The sequence below is a fragment of the Sinohyriopsis cumingii genome, chromosome 4 (assembly GCF_028554795.1).
Source record: "Sinohyriopsis cumingii isolate HCF-2022 chromosome 4, ASM2855479v2, whole genome shotgun sequence".
NCBI classification, from domain to species: domain Eukaryota; kingdom Metazoa; phylum Mollusca; class Bivalvia; order Unionida; family Unionidae; genus Sinohyriopsis; species Sinohyriopsis cumingii.
Window position 1 is genome coordinate 5,477,305 of NC_142964.1, and position 15,333 is coordinate 5,492,637.

General features: G+C 34.8%; 1 protein-coding gene across 1 annotated transcript in view; it reads left to right on the forward strand.

Annotated features, from left to right (window-relative positions):
- The window catches only part of LOC149800567 (calcium/calmodulin-dependent protein kinase type IV-like), a 58,139-nt gene that overhangs the window by 35,324 nt on the left and 7,482 nt on the right, over nt 1-15,333 (forward strand). The window contains exon 11 of the mRNA XM_089954514.1: nt 1,744-1,902. Within this exon, the coding sequence (XP_089810640.1) occupies nt 1,744-1,902 (159 nt within the window). The remainder of the gene's footprint in view (nt 1-1,743; nt 1,903-15,333) is intronic.

The window sequence follows — 15,333 nt, forward strand, 5'->3', positions numbered from 1 at the left end:
AAATTTGCTACTCATATCAGGAAATAAGCCCAGATCAATGAATTTGCTACTCATATCAGTAAATAAGCCCAGATCAATGAATTTGCTACTCATATAAGGAAAAAAGCTCAGATCAATGAATTTGCTACTCATATCAGTAGATAAGCTCAGATCAATGAATTTGCTACTCATATCAGGAAATAAGCCCAGATCAATGAATTTGCTACCCATATCAGGAAATAAGCCCAGATCAATGATTTTTCTACTCATATCAGGAAATAAGCCCAGATCAATGAATATGCTACTCATATCAGAAAATGAGCCCAGATCAACGAATTTGCTACTCATATCAGAAAATGAGCCCAGATCAATGAATTTGTTACTCATATCAGGAAATAACACCTTGTCAATAAATTTGCTACTCATATCAGGAAATAAGCCCAGATCAATGAATTTGCTACTCATATCAGGAAATGAGCCCAGATCAATGAATTTGCTACTCATATCAGGAAATAAGCCCAGATCAATGAATTTGCTACTCATATCAGGAAATAAGCCCAGGTCAATGAATTTGCTACTCATATCAGGAAATAAGCCCAGATCAATGAATTTGCTATGCATTTTGGCTAGGGCAGTCTCCACAAGCGTTCCGTCTGAGTGAAACTTTTCCATCGCTGATATTTTCCCTGCAGTGGGGTGGAGGTTAGAGTTCACTGTCTCTAGAATTAATCTCGGAGATCTTTCATTCCAAAAGGCTCAGCTCAACCTGGCAGGACCTATAGCCATGATATAAAAGGTTACCTTTCCACCTCATTCTCTTCCTAGGGATGCAACTTCAAAAATTCCACCAGATTTGGGGGAGGGAAACTTTCCTTTTCAAAGCCACTCCCAGACATGAAATTCTTCAGTTTGGTAATCTACAAAGTATATGATATACCTTGGGAGTTGGCCTCTCTTGGGCAAGGGGATGTAATTCCCTCCACCTATTACCTATTCACCTCTTATCTATTCTCCTAAGGTATTATGATCGAGTACCATATTTGAAGAAGAAACCAATTTGTTTTAGTAAAATATGTTTCTTCAATAATAGTTACCTGATCATAATACACATGCATCCTCCCAGACTCCCGAAAGTTACATTGATTTTGTTTTGTATCTTCCATTAGCTTTTGATAGAATCTTAAAATGACTATATGCTTTTTACCAGCTTGATGCAGATTTTCTCAAGAGGTCACTCAGTCTCAGTTTGCAAATGTTGAGAGGGAAAATAAATTTGTTTTCTTGACTTAGCAAATATTTTGCTTAAATGTTCAGAAAGCAGTTTATCATTTGCTTTACAAGCTTTCTTTCAGTCATTCAACTGGTGCACTCTAATGTGCCTGAGAATTGTTCCCACGTACAATAAAGAGGAATTATTGAACTAGCAGTTTTACTTGCTTGACTCAAACATAGAAATGGTTAGGGGGTTCTTTTATCAAAAGGGATACAACTCTTTCTCATTAGGAACTATAACTCATATGATTAACAAATTACCTACTGATGGACAATTTTCATTCCCAAAAAGGTGATTCCAAAAGTATTTTTATTTTGTTTACTGTATCTAACCTAAACCAAAGAAGAAACAAGCACTAATTCTTTTTATTTTTAAGATACACAGAAATTCATGGTTTGGGTTACCATGTCTCAAAATATGGACTCATGGTATTAACAAACTCTGTTGTCTGCATTTTTGTTGGCATAAAATAGTATAAATAATACTTTCAGGATTTGATTAGGAAACTGCTGACAAAAGACCCCAAGAAGCGACCTACAGCCACCCAAGCTTTGAAGCACCCATGGGTGAGAGGTGTTGCTGCCAAGAATGATCATATGGAGGTTACTCAGTCCAAGATCAAAGAATTCAACGCCAAGAGAAAACTTAAGGTATTGACACATTATATAATCATTTCTGTGAAAAGAATAGGGTCAGAAGACACTGTGACCTACTTTTTATATTTTGATGGCTTAAGTTATAATTCTGCATTTTCCTCATTACCACATAGATTCTTTGGCATGCAAAGTGCATACAATCCTATATAGAAGCATGAAACTTTGGGATGCATCTTGATGAGCAGTGCTTCCTTATTTCCTATATAGAAGTTTGAAACTTTGGGATGCATCTTGATGAGCAGTGCTTCCTTATTTCCTATATAGAAGTATGAAACTTTGGGATGCATCTTGATGAGCAGTGCTTCCTTATTTCCTATATAGAAGTATGAAACTTTGGGATGCATCTTGATGAGCAGTGCTTCCTTATTTCCTATATAGAAGTATGAAACTTTGGGATGCATCTTGATGAGCAGTGCTTCCTTATTTCAGTAGTAGGTCATTATGGCCTATATTTTATTCTTCAATGACTTAAATTTTGTGTGTGATGTTGATTTCTCAGACACCGTTCATGCTAGAAATTGACATAGATGATGATATGCATCACATTTACTACCATACTCTAACAACAATAGAGGTTCATTATGACCTTTATTTCATCTTGGTACTCGCTTTAGTAAATGTTTGCATTTAATTCATAACCACATGCATTTATGGCACATTATATACATATTGTTCCACCTAGAATCGTGAAACTTGGTGTGTGGATGCAGTTTGATAAATTCTGCATCCTCTTTGCCAAAGGAGTTTACTGTGACCCATATTTCATGCTTCAGTGACTTTAAAAAAAAATTATGTTGAAAGTTTATTTGTATTCGTACTATTTATGGTCCAGTAACGAAAAGTGACAGTTGAATATACCTCTGTTACTACTATACTCTTACAACCAAAGAAGGTCACAGTGACCTATAGTTTATGCTTTACTTAATATGGGTTACATATTTGTGTGTTATGATAACATTCACTCATCATTGATGTAAAGATAAATCTGTTTATTTCATGGTAAACTTCCATGTTAATGACTTGGCACTGTATATTGCCATATGTTATACATGTGAATTTGGTATACTAATTAGGTGAGTGGACTGCATGCTCACACTTGTTGTGTAAGGCCTCACCTGTAGTGGTTAATCAAGGTAATTATTGTTACATGTCACTATGTTTCTCCTCCTGGGTTTCAATCCAAGTGTTCTCAAAACCTGTGATTTTACATAGTAAAATCAGGATAAAAGCTTGTCAGTTAGATTTTAGGAATAATGATATAAAAATCAGTAATACAAAACAACATTGACCACTATCTTTTATCATCACATTATAGTACTGCAAAATTGCTGGTGTAGAATAGATTGTTCTGTTATATTTTTTTTATTTGTGTTACGCTCTGCCACAATAGATACAGTGTCATGTCGAAGTGAGTAGCAGCCAGAGTAAGAGAAGTCATTTTGATAAATATATTATTAAATAGTCACTGGATAGGTAAGAATTATTCAGCAAGCTTAACTAATGGATATCTCAACTGTTATCAGAAATTTGTATTGAGTATAGTGTGACCCAACTATAACATGGCAGTTGGGGTCTGTAGAACCTGATGGTGGTATAGACTGAACCATGTTATAAGTCACATACCATTAGAAAATGCAAGAAACACATAGAAAAAATTGGTAGAGCTCATTTGATCCATATCTGATTGTCACTAAACAATTCACTACAATACTGTTGCCAGCAGCTTGTGGCTATAATTGATGTACTTGTACTTAACTTGGCTTAGAATTTGGTCATCTGGAGACAGCTATCATCTTGCCAAGGCTACTGCCCAGTTTCTAATCTCCCATTCATTTAAAAAATCTTAGAAAAGGTTGTTCTATCCCAGTTTGTATCTCATCTAAATTCAAACAGTCTTTTTCACAATGTACAATCTGCATATCGTCCTTGCCACAGTACTGAAACTACTCTTCTAAAAGTAGTTAATGACATTCTCTCTGCATTGGATAGCGGAAAGATTACAGTCTTCACCCTCCTTGATTTGTCTGCAGCATTTGACACAATAGACCATGATATATTACTTCACCGTCTCCAGCATGTATTTGGCATTCATGATACAGCTTTACTGTGGTTCAAGTCCTACTTGGTCAACAGGACACAAATTGTATCTGCAAATGGAATACACTCCAGCCCAGTTGATCTATATTGTGGTGGTCCACAGAGGTCTGTTGTTGGACCTGTTCTTTTCATTCTGTACACTCATTCGCTCTCAAGTGTCATAGATCATCATCCAGTGTCTCACCAATTGTACGCTGATGACACCCAAATATACAAATCTAGCCACCCAACTGAAGTTGATGCTACCATCCAAGGTGTAGAGAGGTACATTTCTGATGTGAAATCATGGATGACTTGTAACAAGCTGCAGATGAATGATGATAAAACTGAGGCCATTCTGATCACAACACAAAGACTTTCTCATTCACATCCTTTACCTCAAACAATAAATATCAGCAATGCCAACATTAAATTCACACAATCAGTACGAAACCTAGGTGTTACTCTGGACAATACTCTCACATTACACCAACATGTCATGAACTTATGCAAGGCTGCATATCTTGAGCTGAGACGCATCAGCTCAATTCGCAAATATCTTTCAGTTGATGCCACTAAAACACTTTTGTGTTCATTAGTACTTTCAAGACTGGACTATTGTAAATCAATTCTGTCTGATTCATCTCAATATGTACTCCAGAAACTTCAAAAAGTTCAAACACAGCTGCTTGGATCATACTTAGAGTACCACGATCAGAGCACACCTCCCCGCTGCTCTGTACCCTACACTGGCTATCCATTCTATCCAGAATCAAACACAAAATTTGTTCTCTGTGCTACATTTCACTGTCGGACTCTAGTCCAACATACCTATCTGACCTCACCCATGTATACACACCAGCAAGATACTTACACTCCTCTTCTGACAATCGTATACTCATTATTCCCACTATGAAAACAAAGTCATATGGACAGCGTTCTTTTGCATACCCGGGCCCAGCAATGTGGAATGAATTGCCCACTGAACTTAGACACAAAGACACAGTGATCACATTCAAGAAGGCTCTCAAAACTCACTTATTTCGACTGCAAGAACAAACTTAAAGACCTAATAATGTTTCCTACCTGAAAGAGTCTCAGCATGTTTTTTATTTTTTCATGTTTTTCTAATTTCATGTTGTTTGTTTTTGTAATAATATTATTATGTTTCTTATCTTATAGGTGTTGTCTAATGTTGTAAAGCGCTTACAGCTTCTAAAGATTAGGCGCTATACAAAGTCCTCATTATTATTATTATTATTATTATGAGGCAGTTCATAGGGAAATGAAATCATGTTAGCAGATTAACAAGTTTAACAAACACCTATTTGAGACACCCCATCTTCAATTCATCTGATGGCCAGACATCTATGGTTTCAAAAATTTTTGTTTTATGTCGCCATTGGTAGTGACTATAAGCATAAACTTTTTTTCCTGCAAAAAGGAAACTGTAATGGAACAATAAACATGTTCCAGTCACTTTAGAAAATGCAACAATCCACCAGATTCCATTGCTTTATTTAAGTTTGGTGCTGATTTCCTTTGAAGAAAGGTTATTTGTTTTTATTGTAGTCGGTTTTCTTTGATGAAGCTTGCATGTGTTATTGAAGCTACCGCTAATGGACAGCCTTGGAGTAATAAACAAATGCCCATTTCTTGTCGTGACAACATCATCAAAATAATTGTAGAACATTGATTGAGACTGATTTTCATTGCTTGTTATTTATACAGGTCAATCAGTGCTTCGGAAGTAATCAGTTTTCTTTGAAGTTTCAGCAAACTATTTTTTTCTGGGTATATTTTAAATAAGAAAAGATTTTAGCCATCATTCGGTCAATTGTAGCAGTTACTACTTGTGTTGCTATGCTGTAAAACACCCAAACAAAACCAAACCATGTATGTTTGTGTAATAATAATAATGTTTTAATAATGGAACAGAACTGCATTCTAGTGTACTTAATGTTTTCAATCTGAGTCACATGTTGACAAAAATGTGAACTTGACTAGATTTCAAAACAGAAGATCATCAACATCTGTGATGTTAACTTATGCTGTTTAGCATTGAGTTGTGTAAATATTGTTAGTTATAGCCTGGTAAAGCTTTGTTATAGTCTGGTAAAGCTTAGTTATAGTCTGGTAAAGCTTAGTTATAGTATGGTAAAGCTTTGTTATAGCCTGGTAAAGCTTTGTTATAGTATGGTAAAGCTTAGTTATAGCCTGATAAAGCATTGTTATAGTCTGGTAAAGCTTAGTTATAGTATGGTAAAGCTTTGTTATAGCCTGGTAAAGCTTAGTTATAGTATGGTAAAGCTTTGTTATAGTCTGGTAAAGCATTGTTATAATATGGAAAAGCTTAGTTATAGCCTGGTAAAGCTTTGTTATAGTCTGGTAAAGCTTTGTTATAGTATGGTAAAGCTTTGTTATAGTTTGGTAAAGCTTAGTTATAGTATGGTAAAGCTTAGTTATAGCCTGGTAAAGCATTGTTATAGTCTGGTAAAGCTTAATTATAGCCTGGTAAAGCTTAGTTATAGCCTGGTAAAGCTTAGTTATAGTATGGTAAAGCTTAGTTATAGCCTGGTAAAGCATTGTTATAGTCTGGTAAAGCTTAGTTATAGCCTGGTAAAGCTTAGTTATAGTATGGTAAAGCTTAGTTATAGCCTGGTAAAGCTTAGTTATAGCCTGGTAAAGCTTAGTTAAAGTCTGGTAAAGCTTAGTTATAGTATGGTAAAGCTTAGTTATAGCCTGGTAAAGCATTGTTATAGTCTGGTAAAACTTAGTTATAGCCTGGTAAAGCTTAGTTATAGTCTGGTAAAGCTTAGTTATAGTATGGTAAAGCTTAGTTATAGCCTGGTAAAGCATTGTTATAGTCTGGTAAAGCTTAGTTATAGCCTGGTAAAGCTTAGTTATAGTCTGGTAAAGCTTAGTTATAGTATGGTAAAGCTTAGTTATAGCCTGGTAAAGCTTAGTTATAGTCTGGTAAAGCTTAGTTATAGTATGGTAAAGCTTAGTTATAGCCTGGTAAAGCTTAGTTATAGCCTGGTAAAGCTTAGTTATAGTCTGGTAAAGCTTAGTTATAGCCTGGTAAAGCTTAGTTATAGTCTGGTAAAGCTTAGTTATAGCCTGGTAAAGCTTAGTTATAGTATGGTAAAGCTTAGTTATAGCCTGGTAAAGCATTGTTATAGTATGGTAAAGCTTAGTTATAGTATGGTAGAGCTTAGTTATAGTCTGGTAAAGCTTAGTTATAGTCTGGTAAAGCTTAGTTATAGCCTGGTAAAGCTTAGTTATAGTCTGGTAAAGCTTAGTTATAATCTGGTAAAGCATTGTTATAGTCTGGTAAAGCTTAGTTATAGTCTGGTAAAGCATTGTTATAGTCTGGTAAAGCATTGTTATAGTCTGGTAAAGCTTAGTTATAGTCTGGTAAAGATTAGTTATAGTCCCATTCTTTTTGATGTTATGACTGTTTGCCTTAACTGTGTAAAATATAATGTACTCAAAAAGTTAAATATTCCAATATTTTACATTAAATCATCCTGAATTGTTTTCAGTTCATATTCTCATAGCATTGTCTTGGCATCGTTATGTTTTGTTTTCATTGGATCATGGTTACTGTATGTATTCACTTATAAGTCAAATCAAACTGCAAACAACAAAGATTCTGATATGCTGTAGTATGAAGTACCTGCAGATTAGGGTCTATCTATTAGTCTACTGATTACTCCTTACAAAACTGCTCAGATCCAGATTTGTTGGAGCATTATGAGATGTTATATCTGGTAATGTACAATTTGCAAGTGGTATCTTCTTTTAAGCGGGTATATATGGTACATTTCCTTTTATGTTTTAGATCATTTTTAGGGGACAATATAAAATTGTTTGAATCCTAACCTTCATGGGGCCACAGCTGGCAGAGTGATCTAAAGTACTCATCTTTACTGATCACTACCATGTCATGTATGTCTGTGTGAGTTCAAGTCTCAGGTTTAGCCAATGTGGGTTTGTAAGAAGCTGCCAGTAACTTCCTCTTGGTTATTGTTCTTACCAGGGTTTTTCAGGACACACGGTACTAATTATATGGAAGAACTGTGAACCAGTCTAGAAATGGGTGAACAAATAATAGAGTATTTACAGGTTTGGTGGTCCATAATTGGTTAATAATGAAAATTAAAATTTTAGTAAAAATATCTTTTGAGAGCTTATCCTATCTGTAATTTAAAAAAATATAGACAAAATTCTATTGATGCAATTTTAGTATTTTTACAGGCTTGATTCAGATGTACTCAATAATGAAAGTAGCACCTGATTCGTTTGGTGCAGAATCAATAAAATGTGTTTCATGCACATGTAGAAAAACAAAATACCACAGCTCATATAGTGATCTCAACACATAAGCTTGCACCAAGGTTAGTTGTGCATGGAAAATTATTGGTCTCATCATCAGCACCCAGAAATTTTAAGTTACTGAATTTTGAATATGATAGTGTTTCCATGTTTACTGTTGGAGTTGAATTAGTACCGTGAGTCCTGTATGCAGCCTATACCATAATTGGAGCTTGTTGTTTCTGTGGTTACCATATGCATCCAGAGTATCATTTTGGTGGTTTTTGCATATGACAATCATAATGGAGTCTTTTTTTCATGGTTTGCATGTGATTTTGGAGAAAAAATCTATACAAAAGACAGATAGGAATGGTTTTATACACTGGACAGTGGCAGTAGATAGATCCGGCCATGGGTAAAAGAGCATAGTATGGCCTGATGGCAGAATTTCATATGATGGTGCCCACAGATTGGCCTATATGGTTAAATACCATTTAACAACAATTCCCCAAAAGGGGGTGGGGGAGAGATTTTAAATGTGAGCCACTTATGTCACAATCACTTATGTATCAATACTGATCATTTAACTTTAGAGACATATTCAGTAGATCAAAGCAGAGAACATTGTAAAAATCAAGGACTGTGCACATGCTGCTTTGCCTCAACCTGTAAATTGCATTATTATATGTCGAGTCACATTGAATATCAATTATTGCTGTCTTATTTCCTATCATAGAATTAAACTCCTTGACACCTTTTTTATGTTCAGCATGTTTCTCATATTGGTACATTCAATTTTTTGGCAAATAGTATTGTAACTTTTCTGCATCCCTTTTGTTGAGGGAGCAGGGAGGGACATTTTCACTTAAAAGAATAGTTTTCAACTTTTCATTCCCAATAGAAGTCTGCAAAAGTCCTATCTGTATTGCATTATTTACACAGGCAGTTTTTCTTCCCCAACCTCTCTTCGGCATCTCTTCATACAGTTGAAACATTCTTGATGTATAACTGCATGGTGAACATATTGCTCTCTCCCACCACATCAGACCTCTTTTCTCTTTATGTACCAAGTCCCATGATAGAAAACCTTTATAGTCAGGGTATTGGAACTGGTGCTCTTGGAACACATTATTTCACATCCTAGCATTTTTTCCTGTGTGCACTAAGCGATATGTGTTTTGTTCACCAGATCTGTTGTTGTGAATAGATGAAAACAAGCTTCATGTCAGAAATATGGTTTCATATTTGAAACAAAAGCTATTTATAAAACCATCATTGCTCTGCACTTACTATCAAGTAATAGTAAGGAATCATTTAGCTGTAAATTAGAGCTTGCTACATGGTTTGCCAAATCAGGTGTATTCCCTCCCCTTTGACTGTAATTGAGTGATTGCATGGTTTCCTTTGTTTCTCTTTTTCCAATAATTTATGCATTTTATTCAGCTTTATATTAAAAAGTAAATAATTTAACACTGCTTATAGTGGAAAGTAGCCACAGTAATGATTTTGAGACTTTTTCTTAACTTTTTATGAGTTTTCGGTAAATGTAGGTATCAATTTTTGTATTAGACAACTTTAACATGCAATTCAGTTCTGTTACTTAAATTTAACAAGCAGTTTATGCAGTGATAAGTTTATCAGTGTCTGAATATTGCATAGAAACATGGACTTGTCTTGGCATTGCAAAGTTTTCCACATATTTCTCCACCTCCAGCTTAATTCTTAGCTTGAGCCTCAGCAGTTTGTACATAGGCTTTCTGTTTCCAACATCAATGTCAGCATTATAGGAACTTTGGATAGCTTTTTCAAATTTGTCTGTTGTTGTCCTTATGTAACAGACCTCAAGTGGCTGTGTCTTTTGGGTTGCTGCACATTTTCCTCCTTGTTGTGGGGAACATTGCCAGGCTTGAAGAAATTACTCTGTTCTTTGCTTCCTCACCCTTCCCATAGTTTTATACTAAAAAGTAGCACTCTGTTATTTAATTCTTCAGCATAATAAATCTTATGGAACTTTTCTTTGGCTTTTAAACCTTTTTATTAAGATTTGGGGGTGATGAATCATATGTGATGATACTTTAAATAAGTTTGGAATGTCAGCATCTCCTGATGCTTCATGGGTGTGTGTATTTGTTTTAGTCACAAAAGGGTAATGGCCTCTTATCATTTGACCTATCATGTGGCACACTTATTTATTTTGTTTGATTGATGTGAATAGGGATGCACTGCATCTTATTTCTGTGAGAGTCAGCAAAAAAGAAATGCAATTTTGAAATTTAAAACATTTAAAACTTGTCTTATAGCCAGTGAGAGATGAAAATACAATGCATCGTGTAATTTGATACAGTGTGATGTCATACTTGCTGATGTTGGCATGCTTGTGTTTCTTTTGTGTAGCATGCATGCCATAGAAAGATAACATGAAGATACAAAGGCAGAAAACAATTATTTTAATAACAAGAATAAGCCACTAATAAGTACATTACAACACAGCAACATGTAATGCGGATGCAATTTAGCTATAGACGTTGGTATCACATAAAATGATACTGCACTATTATCCATGCACAAACATGGCCAATTCTTTCTTACAATTATGCTCTAATATCAAGGAGTAAAATACAACTTTTTCCCAAAAAATTAAATCTGGTTATAGGACACACGGTACTAATTATACGGAAGAACTGTGAACCAGTCTAGAAATGATAGAGTATTTACAGGTTTGGTGGTCCATAATTGGTTAATAATGAAAATTAAAATTTTAGTAAAAATATCTTTTGAGAGCTTATCCTATCTGTAATTTAAAAAAATATAGACAAAATTCTATTGATGCAATTTTAGTATTTTTACAGGCTTGATTCAGATGTACTCAATAATGAAAGTAGCACCTGATTCGTTTGGTGCAGAATCAATAAAATGTGTTTCATGCACATGTAGAAAAACAAAATACCACAGCTCATATAGTGATCTCAACACATAAGCTTGCACCAAGGTTAGTTGTGCATGGAAAATTATTGGTCTCATCATCAGCACCCAGAAATTTTAAGTTATTGAATTTTGAATATGATAGTGTTTCCATGTTTACTGTTGGAGTTGAATTAGTACCGTGAGTCCTGTATGCAGCCTATACCATAATTGGAGCTTGTTGTTTCTGTGGTTACCATATGCATCCAGAGTATCATTTTGGTGGTTTTTGCATATGACAATCATAATGGAGTCTTTTTTTCATGGTTTGCATGTGATTTTGGAGAAAAAATCTATACAAAAGACAGATAGGAATGGTTTTATACACTGGACAGTGGCAGTAGATAGATCCGGCCATGGGTAAAAGAGCATAGTATGGCCTGATGGCAGAATTTCATATGATGGTGCCCACAGATTGGCCTATATGGTTAAATACCATTTAACAACAATTCCCCAAAAGGGGGTGGGGGAGAGATTTTAAATGTGAGCCACTTATGTCACAATCACTTATGTATCAATACTGATCATTTAACTTTAGAGACATATTCAGTAGATCAAAGCAGAGAACATTGTAAAAATCAAGGACTGTGCACATGCTGCTTTGCCTCAACCTGTAAATTGCATTATTATATGTCGAGTCACATTGAATATCAATTATTGCTGTCTTATTTCCTATCATAGAATTAAACTCCTTGACACCTTTTTTATGTTCAGCATGTTTCTCATATTGGTACATTCAATTTTTTGGCAAATAGTATTGTAACTTTTCTGCATCCCTTTTGTTGAGGGAGCAGGGAGGGACATTTTCACTTAAAAGAATAGTTTTCAACTTTTCATTCCCAATAGAAGTCTGCAAAAGTCCTATCTGTATTGCATTATTTACACAGGCAGTTTTTCTTCCCCAACCTCTCTTCGGCATCTCTTCATACAGTTGAAACATTCTTGATGTATAACTGCATGGTGAACATATTGCTCTCTCCCACCACATCAGACCTCTTTTCTCTTTATGTACCAAGTCCCATGATAGAAAACCTTTATAGTCAGGGTATTGGAACTGGTGCTCTTGGAACACATTATTTCACATCCTAGCATTTTTTCCTGTGTGCACTAAGCGATATGTGTTTTGTTCACCAGATCTGTTGTTGTGAATAGATGAAAACAAGCTTCATGTCAGAAATATGGTTTCATATTTGAAACAAAAGCTATTTATAAAACCATCATTGCTCTGCACTTACTATCAAGTAATAGTAAGGAATCATTTAGCTGTAAATTAGAGCTTGCTACATGGTTTGCCAAATCAGGTGTATTCCCTCCCCTTTGACTGTAATTGAGTGATTGCATGGTTTCCTTTGTTTCTCTTTTTCCAATAATTTATGCATTTTATTCAGCTTTATATTAAAAAGTAAATAATTTAACACTGCTTATAGTGGAAAGTAGCCACAGTAATGATTTTGAGACTTTTTCTTAACTTTTTATGAGTTTTCGGTAAATGTAGGTATCAATTTTTGTATTAGACAACTTTAACATGCAATTCAGTTCTGTTACTTAAATTTAACAAGCAGTTTATGCAGTGATAAGTTTATCAGTGTCTGAATATTGCATAGAAACATGGACTTGTCTTGGCATTGCAAAGTTTTCCACATATTTCTCCACCTCCAGCTTAATTCTTAGCTTGAGCCTCAGCAGTTTGTACATAGGCTTTCTGTTTCCAACATCAATGTCAGCATTATAGGAACTTTGGATAGCTTTTTCAAATTTGTCTGTTGTTGTCCTTATGTAACAGACCTCAAGTGGCTGTGTCTTTTGGGTTGCTGCACATTTTCCTCCTTGTTGTGGGGAACATTGCCAGGCTTGAAGAAATTACTCTGTTCTTTGCTTCCTCACCCTTCCCATAGTTTTATACTAAAAAGTAGCACTCTGTTATTTAATTCTTCAGCATAATAAATCTTATGGAACTTTTCTTTGGCTTTTAAACCTTTTTATTAAGATTTGGGGGTGATGAATCATATGTGATGATACTTTAAATAAGTTTGGAATGTCAGCATCTCCTGATGCTTCATGGGTGTGTGTATTTGTTTTAGTCACAAAAGGGTAATGGCCTCTTATCATTTGACCTATCATGTGGCACACTTATTTATTTTGTTTGATTGATGTGAATAGGGATGCACTGCATCTTATTTCTGTGAGAGTCAGCAAAAAAGAAATGCAATTTTGAAATTTAAAACATTTAAAACTTGTCTTATAGCCAGTGAGAGATGAAAATACAATGCATCGTGTAATTTGATACAGTGTGATGTCATACTTGCTGATGTTGGCATGCTTGTGTTTCTTTTGTGTAGCATGCATGCCATAGAAAGATAACATGAAGATACAAAGGCAGAAAACAATTATTTTAATAACAAGAATAAGCCACTAATAAGTACATTACAACACAGCAACATGCAATGCGGATGCAATTTAGCTATAGACATTGGTATTACATAAAATGCTATTGCACTATTATCCATGCACAAGCATGGCCATATCTTTCTAACAATTATGCTCCAATATCAATGAGTAAAATACAACTTTTTCTGAAAAATTTAAATCTGGTTATAGGACACATGGTACTAATTATACGTCTAAAAATGGGTGAACAAATAACAGAGTATTTACGGGTTTGGTGGTCCATAATTGGTTAATAATGAAAATTAAAATTTTAGTAAAAATATCTTTTGAGAGTTTATCCTATATGTAATTGTAAAAAAATATAGACAAAATTCTATTGATGCAATTTTAGTATTTTTACAGGCTTGACTCAGGAGTACTCAATAATGAAAAGTAGCGCCTGATTCATTTGGTGCAGAATCAATAACATGTGTTTCATGCACATGTAGATAAACAAAATGCCGCGGCTCATATGGTGTTCTCCACACATAAGCTTGCACCAAGGTTAGTTGTGCATGGAGAATTATTGGTCTCATCATCAGCACTCAGAAATTTTAAGTTATTGAATTTTGAATATGATAGTATTTCCATATGTTTACTATTAGAGTTGAAGTATTTCCATATGTTTACTATTAGAGTTGAATTAGTACTGTGAGTCCTTCAGGTTCTTCCTCCACCAGTTATACTGGCTGCCATATATAACCTATGTTGCACTGAGAAATGGTGTTAAACCCCACAACAACAAGAACAAGCTAACTTGCACATAAACTGCTTTTACAGAGCAATAAGCACTGAGTGGATCATTTACTGCAATCACTCAGGTATTTCTGCTTCTGAAGAAACGTCAATTACAAGAGGCACAAAAATCGGCTCTGGTTATGTATCAGTTTGTTATCAAGCATAACAGTGTTCTTTACACAATTATCAAGCATAACAGTGTTCTTTACACAATTATCAAGCATAACAGTGTTCTTTACACAATTATCAAGCATAACAGTGTTCTTTACACAGTTATCAAGTATAACAGTGTTCTTTACACAGTTATCAAGCATAATTGTTCTTTACCCACTTATCAAGCATAACAGTGATCTTTTCACAGTTATCAAGCATAAGTGTTCTTTACCCAGTTGTCAAGCATAACAGCGTTCTTTTCACAGTTATCAAGCATAAGTGTTCTTTACCCAGTTATCAAGCATAACAGTGTACTTTACACAGTTTACAAACGTAACAGTGTTCTTTACACAGTTATCAAGCATAACAGTGTTCTTTACGCAGTTATCAAGCATAACAGTGTTCTTTTCACAGTTTATTTTGATAGCAGAAAAATGATGCACATAAATGTGAAGAAACCAGTACATGTAAGCTTCAAAGAACTTTGATGAGAAATCTTTTTGCCATCATATATACTCAATTATAAGTTGAGTCCATCTGCAAACTGCACAGACCCAGATCTGCCATTGCATATTTCTTAAGCTGATCTGGGTCTGTGCATCTATGAAGTTCGTTAAGAGAACTAAGAACATAAACTTTCATCTGCATGTGTATTATGCTACAGCAGATAAGTTTTTTGTTGTTTGCATTTGACTTGACTTACAAGTGAGTATACGGTATCTGCACTTTATTTGCAGATTTGGGATAATCTCT